This window comes from Medicago sativa, chromosome 6 (genome assembly GCF_051527215.1).
Source record: "Medicago sativa cultivar Bolivia chromosome 6, Bolivia_mono, whole genome shotgun sequence".
Classification (NCBI taxonomy): Eukaryota; Viridiplantae; Streptophyta; class Magnoliopsida; order Fabales; family Fabaceae; genus Medicago; species Medicago sativa.
This window is the reverse complement of record NC_140754.1, coordinates 76601575-76612928: the sequence shown is the minus strand read 5'-3', so window position 1 is coordinate 76612928 and position 11354 is coordinate 76601575. Positions and strand designations below refer to the sequence as shown.

The 11354-nt window shown below is 34.3% G+C and overlaps 1 protein-coding gene across 1 annotated transcript; it reads right to left on the bottom strand.

Moving 5' to 3' along the window:
* Window positions 1–7599: 7599 nt before the first annotated feature.
* On the bottom strand, window positions 7600–8305 carry LOC146916924 (kunitz-type trypsin inhibitor-like 2 protein). The gene has a single exon (XM_085718797.1). The coding sequence runs from the start codon at window positions 8268–8270 to the stop codon at window positions 7665–7667; it is 606 nt and encodes a 201-aa protein (XP_085574923.1). The 5' UTR covers window positions 8271–8305; the 3' UTR covers window positions 7600–7664.
* Between the last annotated feature and the right edge of the window lie 3049 nt (window positions 8306–11354).

Sequence of the window (11354 nt, the reverse complement as noted above, 5' to 3'; positions counted from 1 at the left end):
GTTAAACGAAAACTCTCAATATTTTTACAAGTGTCAAACCTTACTGAAATTGTTCTGCATGCACTTAGAATTTCTGTTTCTCAAAGTCATATTCTAGAAATTCGTAAGTCTTAGAGTTTGTATCTGATTTGTATTGTGAGCACCTCTGATTGTATATCAAGTGTTCAATCTCAAACATTTTTCTTTGTAATCATGTTTGATTATGAAGTCTCTTGCAGTTGTGCTTGAGCATAGAAGTCTATTGATTGTGTTCTTGAGCATAGGAAGACTCTTGCAAAGTGTGCTTGAGCAAAGGAAGTCTCTTGCCGTGTGCTTGAGCATAATCAGATATTACATTCTAGCGAAATCTCCTTGAAAGTGCAATGGGGACTGGACTACTTCCGGATTGTGGAAGGAACCAGGATAACTGCTTTGTGTCTTTCTTCTTCTCTCTCTCTCTCTCTCTCTCTCTCTCTCTCTCTCTCTCTTTCTCTCTCTCTCTCTCTCTCTCTCTCTCTCTCTCTATTTTTATCCGCTGCATTTAGACTCTGATCATCACTTCAGAAGCTAGTTCACTTTGCTTCTGATCAGTGTGTTCAGTTTAGGAGAATCGAAGAATTTTTCAAAACGAAATTCAACCCCCCTTTCTGGTGTTTTTCTCACCTTCAGAGGTTGGTTTAGGGAGTGTATCAAAAAGGATGGGGAACAGGAGGGACACTTATTCTTGGACTGACCCGTGGGTGGGAGGGCTACCATTGGCTGTGTGATTTAGGAGATTATGTGATTTATGTGTAGATTAGTTGGGACGGTTTTGGGAGTGGGAGGAGGAGTTATTATGAGAGTGTAGGATTTTTCTTTCTGATGTTACTTTGCAGGCCGAGACTTCAGATCAGTGGTGGTGGCAGCTTGAACCGGTTCGGGGTTATTCCATCCTTAGTGTGTATCAGATGCTCACTACAAATGACAGTCCTACCTTGGATGCAACGTCAGATTTAATCTGTCACAAATATGTTCCAGCAAAGGTGTCTATTCTCGCTTAGTGACTTCTCCGCAACAGGTTGCCGCCTAAGGCAAATTTGGTGACTTGATGGACTATTCCTCATGAGGTGTGGTTTTGTGTTACTGGGTGTGGAAAAGAGGAAACAACTCAACATTTATTTCTCTATTGTATGGTTTTTACTCCCTCCGTCCCTATATCTAAGGGGTGTTCAAAACCGAACCAACCCAATAGAAAAACCGCAAACCAAACCAATCCAAACCGAAACCACAAAAAACTGCACTTGGTTCGGATGAATTCAGATGACTTTTTCATTGAACCGCGCGGTTCGTTTCGGTATGCGGTTTGCATCGCAACAACCAAACCAAACCAAACCAAACCACAAGAATAATGAATATTACTTAAATATGTACTAGCCCAATTACATAGCTCAAGAATAATCTCTTTTGATTCAATTTTTCCATTATTGCATCATCAGGTTCGATTCTTATTCCTTTTCATCTCTTTCAATTCATTTTCAGTGATGAATTTCTTTCCTTTACTTCCCAATAATTTGTTTCATGTTTATGTTTCTTCTTAACTTTACCTATTTTGATATAAGTTTTACCTAATATTTAGCAAAATAAAATGTCCTATGTTTATTTTGTAACAAGTTGTCAATATTAGAGTTAATCTAATATTTTTATTATCTCGCGATAAACCTCACAAACCGAACCATTCCAAACCGCATTGGTTTGGTTTGGATGAATTTTTAAAAATCAACCGAACCAAACCGCATGCTTTTTTATCTCGCGGTTTGGATGACTTTTATGCTCAAGACCGAACCAAACCGCACCTCAAACACCCCTCTATCTAAGCACTCATTTGACTTTATTTTTTTCCCTAAATCTAAACCCCTTTTCAAATTACTAGATGCGTTTATTATCTTTTTCCTAAACATACCCCTAATTAATACTACTAACTTATCTTCAAGTTTGAAAAGTTAAATTTAACATATATACAAACAAAGGACAATTTGGTAATATTAACACACAAAACAGACATATTAATTACACTGACAACTTTTCTTAAGAAATGTGAAAAAAGTAAATGGTGGTTACATTAAGGGACGGAGGGAGTAGTTGTAATAGACCGTTTTTTGCTAGAATTATTTTATTTATTTATTATGTGGGTTTATATGTGCTTGTATGTGATTAATTGTCTCTGTGTACATTTTATTCAGGATTAGTGGATTTAGACTCAGGGGTATTTTGGTCTTTTGATGAGCAAGGGTAAATTATGTCATTTGGTTACGAGAGTTGTTTTTAGTTCTTTAATTGGGGATAATTATTTTTACTAATTAGTTACTAGTGCGTTGTGGTAATTATTTTAGAGACAGTAACTATTTGTTATTTTGACGGTTTAAGTGTGTAGTAACTTAGTGAATTAGTTGGTAAGATTATTGAGCCTATTAAGACAACTAGAGATTGAGCCCATTTGAATAGTGACTAGATAAACAGTAGTCTTATGAGAAAATTAGGTCATTACCTTCATTCACTCAATTTTACAAAACATTTTGAGATAGAGATAAAGATAGAGAGAAAGGGGATCTAAAGGAGAAAGGAAGAGCTAGAGAGAGAAATCTTAGGATTGGTGGCTAGGAACTAAATTGAAGCTAGAAAATTCGAATCTTGAAGAACTATAGGTAAGGGGGATAGTCTCTTTTCACTAATTAAGCTATAATCTCTTAATTTCACTTATGGGTTTGAGTGCTTTTGTGATAATTGTGACTTTTTGTGGTTTTGAATGATAAAATTTGTGCTCCTATTTCACGTGAAATTGTGGGTATGATAAATTTCATGAAAGTGTTGTGTTAAGAGCTTAAACTTCATAGTTGTTGTTGTTGTTGTTGTTGTTTTTAAGTTGTTTTGATGAATTTTGATTATTTGAGTGTAAATCATGAATTATGTGTGATGGTTGTTGAAACATGTTTGAATTCACTTCATTAATGTTTATGTTTGTGTGTTGATGGGGTTTGGATTGGTGTGGTTGTTTTTGAAGTTTGAATGAAAATTGAGAAATGGTGGTTTTTGGTGAAAATGAACTAGATGATGATTTTGAGATGAATTGGTAAAAATGGTGGTTTGTTGTTGATTTAAATGCCTTTTTATGTTTGTAATCAAGTGTATAAGTTTTGGGGTCGAATTTGGGGTCAAAGGGATCAAAATTGGGGGTTTGGAGTTAAAGATGGCATATTACTGTAATGGAACAGCCAGAACAGGTGAATTGTTCAGGAGAAAACTTTCTTAAAGCGAGATTATCTCGCGTGAAGTGAGTTGCTCAATGACAGCACCCCTTGTTTTGGGTGTTCCTGACTTTAGGTGATCGATCCGGACATCCAAACTGATTCTTTTGATGTAATTAAACATATTTGAGCATTCTAAACCTTTAGAAAACATCAACTTGGTTTTGTGAATCATATCATCAAATTTTTGAAAATGGTTCAACAACATGAAATTTCCGAAAACTCATTTTCTCAAGGAAAAAGGGTAGGACTAGGGTTGTCTAGTATTGTTAGGATTTATAAAAATGTTTTGGATGGGAATCATGAACTTTTACTCGGTTTTACTTTGAAAAACGGCGAAATGATACGAACTTATATGAATTTTGTTATTTGTTGGAATTAGCCTATGAAACATATATGTATATGTTACTGCACTCATGTGTGATTAGTGTATATACTCGGTTGAGCGTTTGAATTGGTTTACTTTGCTTTTAGAGATGATCGGAAAATGCTTGTTTTCAAAAACTTAGACGAACTTTGTCAAACTAATATTTTATGATGGGATAACTTGTAGGAGACTTTGAATTCATGTTTATATGATGGAATGATAATGAATTGATGATGATTTGTTGTATAATTTGTGGAGCGTTAAGATTTGGATAATAGTATGTCTTTGGTGCAAAATGTGATTTTGAACTTGTTAATTCTTTAGTTGATTGTTGTTAACAGTAGTTGTTGACGATGATTCCTAGGTGATTTTAAATTGATAGTTGGTGATGACTTTTGTTGAACACGACTTGTGAATTATGAGGTGAAGGTGTTTCTTTTTGGTGATGACTATTTGATGAATGTTTGGTGATAAAAATGACTATGTTTTGGTGTTGATTATGATGGTGATGAATTAAATTGTTGAATTATTACATGAAAATGACGGTGATATTGATGGTGAATGCATGTATGCAAAATGAAGGTGAATTTGTTGTTGAATATGTGCATAGTGTGTCATATGTTCATGCATCATAAATCTTAGGATATTTATATCCAATGAAGGTGATTTAGGATGTTACATCCAATGAAGGTGATTTAGAATACTTTGTATTCAATGACGGTGTTTATGATACAATTATACCTAACGTGACGACCTTGAGGTTACCGGTACCACATGCATATAAAGTCGTGTTTAGGCACATTGCATACATTTGGTGAAGTTGTTAAATGTGTCATATTTGATTATATGCTTGGTGAACCTTGGTGATTTATGTGCATTGGTGAACTTGGTGAATTGTGTACTTGGTGATTTTAATTGATGATGTTTATTTTAGTGAAAATAATGAAGTGAGATTTATATGAATGTGATTTGATGATCTTTTTGGTGACGATGATTTCCTTGTTTATACTTTTGAAATTATGAACTGTAATTGTTGAGTTGATTAGGCTAAATGAGAAATAAGGTAAGAAATTCTTATATTGATGGATGTTAATAATAATGAGTTTTGATGATGATTTAAAGTACAAATACACTTGATGTATTATGGTAGAGGTAGGATGATATGATCTATGTTGAACTGTGGATAATATTCATGTGATGTTAGTGTTCTAGGAATGTTGAGTATGTATATGTGATTATGCATGAAATCCTTGAATGCTTATGTTTGGTTATACCTTTGTTATGATTTGTCGACTAACCCCAGTGGTCGTTTGCTTGACCGCGTTCCTTATCCCTATGGATGGGTAAACGGTGTGCAACTAGTTTGTTGCTTGGGTGAGTTGCTTGAGGAAAGCTTGGAGCTTCCTCATTTACTGCTTTTTCGGAGTCTAGTGTGTCGGCTCTGACTAGGATGTCTTTATGTTTGGAGTCTTATGGCTAGTTGTTGTTTTCTGACTTTGTTGTTGAGATGAGATTTTATACTTGGTGATGTATTATGATTTTGAGACATGACTACGTCGAGATGTTCTACTGATTGTATTGGTGTTGATATTTTTATTCCGCTGCGATGTTTTGAGAAAACTATTATTTATGCATGCTTGGTGATTTATTGATGAAGTAACTTCTAGATTATTGATATGCTCATATCATTACCGTAATTTATCACTTTTAGAGTTTAGGGTGTTACATTAGGCATCTCTGGCATTTAGTTCGTGATTGGGTTGGAGTTTATTTGGCTGATCCGTATTGAATTTGTGATCATTTTGGTTAGTTTACTTTTTCGACAATTTGTGATCCGTATTTAAATTTTAATGTTTCTCTTCCAACACATTTAAAAAGTCTCAATTCAAAATTCGCTTTAGGCCTATAAATGCATTGAACCAGCCATGGTTTGAAGATTTATCATTTTGCACCCTGCATCTTTTGCTAATAGGCTTGTCAGCTTCATCTTTTTCATAGGTTTTGTTTGCTATAATTTGTAACTCTTCTATTGACATATATGCACACCTTATGTATAGTATTGCCTTAATAAAATGTTTTATAAAGAAAGAAATTGTGCGAATATCTTGAAGCATCTACATGTTTCAAAAAAAAAGTCTTGAAGCATCTACAATTAGGCCAATTACTATATTATGGACTAGGGTTAAAAATAAAATATTTTATAAAGAAAGATATTATGCGAATATCTTGAAGCATCTACATGTTTCAAAAAAAAAATCTGGAAGCATCTACAATTAGGCCAAATACTATATGATGGACTAGGGTTAAAAAACAATAATGAATTTTTTTGTTATGAAAAAAGGAAACAGACAATCCCTAATTAAAAATAAACTCATCCGCATAAAAAAGAATAAAAGATAATTGTATATTTCAGGAGCGCTCGTATTTTGACTTGTTCAACATGGCTTCATTCAGACTACATTGCATTGCATGTGAGGATAAAAAAAAGAATTAACAACCAAAAATGATATATATTAACACTTACGAGAAATCTCTTCGGCACAAGGTGTATCAAAGAGACCACGAAGAATTTACAATGGCAATACCTGAATATAGATACAGATTAGCCGATTCCTAAACATAAAAGCAGGCTCGACCACCACATACATGTGCCAAAAACAAAACGGACTTTCTTGGCTTGAAGCCTCCATAAAGAACAAGACTTAACCTTTTCCAATAATTGAAACATAGTATTTTCTTTCTGCTTAAATAACTTGATGTTATGCTCATTCCATACAATCCAAGCACACAATAACCAAATCTACCGAAGAAAAGACCGTCGCGATTTTAAACCACCTGTGTAATAAATAAACTGCTGAAAGTGATCTTTAATCACATGAGAATCTGCACCATCAAAACTGATCCACGACCGTACTAGCTGCCACGAGAGGAACAAATGCTGAATGTCCTCCTTGTGACCGCACCCAACCACACAAAACCGATATTTTGTAGTAATAATACCGCGCTTCCACAAATTTGCCTTAGTTGGCAACCAAAAGTCAGTTATTAACCCCCTCCAACATGCTTTTATTAAAACTCACCTTCAAACCAGACACCGATTCAAAAAGGAGAAGAACAGCACGCAAAGCACGGACAATGGCCCAACTTTTACCCCTATCAATAAAATGTCATCAGCAAACTGAAGATGGGAAATGGCCAGCAGATTGGACGCACCAATGTTGTAACCAGTACAGATATTATTATCAACCATGGCCTTCATCATGATGTTCAACCCTTCCGCCGCATGAAAACAGAAAAGGTGAAAGAGGATCGCCTTGATGCAAACCCCTTTCAAGCGGAAATTCATCAATGGGCACCATTTACCAACACGGATGCAGTAGCTGTACTAAAACACTCTTTAATCCACTTACGCCACAAGGTCGGGAAAGACATTCTACCCATGACTACATCCAAATACCCCAGTCCAATGACTCATACGCCTTCTCAAAATCAACCTTAAACAACATAAGCCCCTTTTTTTTCCTTGCCTTTATAAAAAAATATTAATGTTTAAGGTTTTTCGTGTGTATGTAATATTAGAGAGATGTTAAATATCACTGTAAAGTGTTTCTACAATGTTTTGGACCGTTAATGAAGAATTTCTTTAAATCAAATTCATCATTTAGAGACCAAACTAGTGACCTAGAACAGTCACTGATGGCGCAAATTTGATCATCAAGAGGACAAGCAAAATCAGACTCTAGATTTAGTCTCAAAACAGTCTCTAACTACAGTCACAGAAGCGGTTGTTGAATATCAGTCGCTACATCAGTCATAAATGATTAACGACCAACAAATTAGAAACTCTTATTTGATGAAAATCGAGAAGTTTTTTTTAATGAACATAACCAAGATTCAAATATCATTAAGAACAGAAGACATATTTAAACTCCAACAGTACACAAGCTCTTTATAGGGGGCTTGTAAGATGCGCAACCTTTATAGAGCTATTTTTATTACATAAATATTATTCAGTAGTACTAGCTTGGACATTTGATTCAAACTACAGCTTTTTCAGATTCAGTAGCATCCACAAATACAACCCTAAAGGGATCATTTTCAGTTGGGACCAAACGCCATCCATTCTCATCTTTATACCTCCCAATATCAATACAAGCACCAGGTGGAGCACTGAACAATGGACAATACACAAGCTTGTATGCTCCTGAACCAATTGTCTCAATTTTAAATTTACCTTGAAATGCATCAATATTATCACCAATACCTACCCAAGATGTAGGGAAATCATCTTGAGCCAGAACCCATTTGGCAGATTCAGCACACTTTGGTTTCTTAACAAATTCAATATCTACTTTGTCAGTTGTAAAGATGACACCACGTTTTACTATTATGGTAAATCTAACTGGCAAGCCTCTAACAACCTCAGAAAAATCTTGTAGAACAGTAACTGGACATTCTGAGTTTCCTGTCTTACCAAGTTTCAATCCACCACCTCCTCCTTTAGAGATAAGTGGTGCAATATAGTATTTTCTACCAGGAAATACGGGGTTTCCATTTATGTCTTCAACTGTTTCAGTAAAAGCTAATGGTAAGTAGGTAAAGGAAACGAGGAGGAGAGAAAAGGTAAGTAATGTTGGCTTCATGGTTTGTGAACTTTCAATGATAGATGTTTGTGTTTGTTTTGCAATTGTTTCATGGATTAAACATCTATTTATAGACTCTTTCAAAGGGTAGGTTTGGAGTTTTTTCTTTTTTCTTTTGTTTGAGAGAGGGTAGGTTTGAAGTTGATTTACATGTATAGAAAATCATTCATGTTTATCCAAATATTGATATAGAAATACTATATAGCACATGCAAGGAAATAATAATTACTATTATAAAATAATAATAATAATAATAATAATAATAATAATAATAATAATAATAATAATAATAATAATAATAATAATAATAATAAAGTAAGTATCCATGACGCACAAGACAAATGTTATCCTTTGAAGGTCTTTAGTCCTTGAGGCCAATACTAATAAAAGATGCAAGTGTTTCCAACACTACAATGGTTATAGCAAGTTCAATTTCCAACATAGGAGGATCACAATTACACTAAATTCTAGCTAGTTATTGTTAGTTATAACCGGTAAATAACTATCTAGACTAGATTACTATCTCCATTGTAAATAACTTGTACTTAGATCATTCATTAAATAGATTCAGTTTTCTCTTTCAATTTTCCATAATCTTGATCTCATAATATATTATCATGAGCCTTTAGAGCTCATTTTTCCTCGCTCATCAATTTTCTTAGTGATGTTTCTTTTGATTTCTCGAAGAATCTTATGATTTCTTCTGTTTTATTTAGTGATTCAACGTTTTGCTTCGTTGAATTCAGTGAATTTTTTTCGTGTTTCTTGTGAACTTTTTGTCTTTCTCTGTATTTTCTTTGATTTTAGATCCAGTACTATTCAAGCTTCCATGGCGTGTAACATGAATGCTCCTACTAGCACCATTCAAACAATGCAGTCACTAATTCTGCATTTAGTAACACTTCTGAATACTATATGTGCATCCTAGTGAAGGTCCGAATTATGTAACTGTTTCACCTAAACTTGATGGTTCAAACTACTTAATTGATGTGGACTTGTGCAATGCACAGAGCTTTAATAGCGAAGAACAAATTTTTATTTGTTGATGGAACCATTCCAAATCCTACACTATTTTACCTAACCGTCAAGCATGGGAATGTTGCAACAATCTTATTCATTCATGGTTTATGAATTAGGTTAGTTCGTACATTCTGCTTAATCAATCATTCTTATGGAAAACGTTCTTGCTGTTTGGAAAGAGCTGAAGCAACAATTTTCCAAACATGATCATATTTAGGGGTTCCTTCGTCTTTATTGTAATTATCTTTAAAGAAATATATAACTTATGTGGTGTATCACTGATTTAATGTATCACGACGGTCAAACCTACACTAGGCTCTTTAGATAACTCGTGTAGTTCCCACTGGAGTAATGCACAACATTTTTCTAAAGAGCAGAGTAAGGACGGAGACGACTCAAACCATAACTTCCTAAACTCTATAAGAAGTAGTAATTAGAAAAGTCAATGGACTGATAAAATTTCGAGTTTCAGTGCCTACTTTAATCCTACAAATCAATCTACAAGGTTACACACGTAGTTAACAAATTTTCCAACAAATAAGAAGGGGTTCATCGTGGAACCCTAATCAAGAGGTTTAGTTATTCATGGCAACAAACATCATAACAAAACAATAGACCCTGATGATATACCCATGACTATTGTAACACCCCTAAAATTACATGTATTGATTTAATGAAGTTAATTAGAAGAATTCTTGATTTTGTTTATTATGATGAAAGCGAAATAAATTAAGTAATATAGAGGCGGGAGGTGTAGAATAGAAGTTTTAATTAAGTGGGGGAGGGAGAAGTAAAAATAATGGAAAATAAAATAGAAAGAATAATAGTAGGAGGCTAGCCCAAGTATAAATAGAGAATTAACAATCAGAGGTCTCATTTTTACTGAACGTGAAGAAGAATAGAAGAGAGGAGCAGAGGCAGGGAAACCCTACTTCTGGAGAAGAAAGGCGAAAAGTTGTGACTTCAAAGATTCGAGGTAAGGGGGAGATTCCTACCACTTTAGGGTGTTTAATCTATGATGATTCATTTATTATGATGTGTTATTTATGATGGAATTATGGTGATGAACAAAGGTAATGATGTTGTTGAACGAATGGAATTTATGAGATCAATTTAGGGTTTATAATTTGAAGTTTTTAATCTTGAAAGAGTAGGTAACCCGGTGAGATAATGGAAAAGTTAGTGTTTAGTTGTTAGGGTGACCCTAGGTAATGTCCCCTATCAATTTAGGATTAAACGAGGTCAATAACAGAGGTTTATAACCAAGTTAGGAGCAAATTCGAGGGTAAAAACGTTGTTTTCTGAGTTCTGAAATCGTCCCAATCGTGCCACGATTGAAGCCCAATGTGCCTCGATTTTTCCAGAAATGAAACCCATTTTTAAGCTGTCCAAACGTGCCACGATGGGAACTCAACGTGCCACGATGCAGTGTTGAGTTAGACTATTTTTGACCTATTTTTATGCCTCCAAAGGGTTCATAAGATGTATAGTAAGTCCCCAAATCAATAAACTTTAATGAGAAGAATTTAATTAAGGGTTATAGGAGTAGTTTCTTTTGCCATAATGAATTTAAAATAAGATGGTCATCAAAAGTATTAGAGGAGAGTAAAGTTGGAGATAAGATTAGTTAGAAATAACATGAACTATAGCAAACCAAGAATACGAAGATAGAATTTTAGGGTATAGATGACAATAATGAGGGACTAATACATGAGGATAGGATCTTAAGAACGTTAAAAGCTAGATGTATAGATGGAAACCATTATGTGGAGAATGGAATAGTGATTGAGGATGAAGGATATAATGTGTCTATAGAAGTAAAAGATGGAGAGAACGAGGGTAAATTAAGAATGGATGTGGGATCTAAATATGATGTTGGTTTGACAAAAATGTAAACTAATATGTAGATATGATGTTAACCGACGGATGCGATATTCACGTTATAAGATGATGAGGTATGATGATAGTATAAATGTCGTATGATGATGGTGAACGACGTAAATAAAGATGCCTATGAAAGACTTAAGGGGAAAGTAGAGTGAGTTGTAAGAGGGTTATTCATGA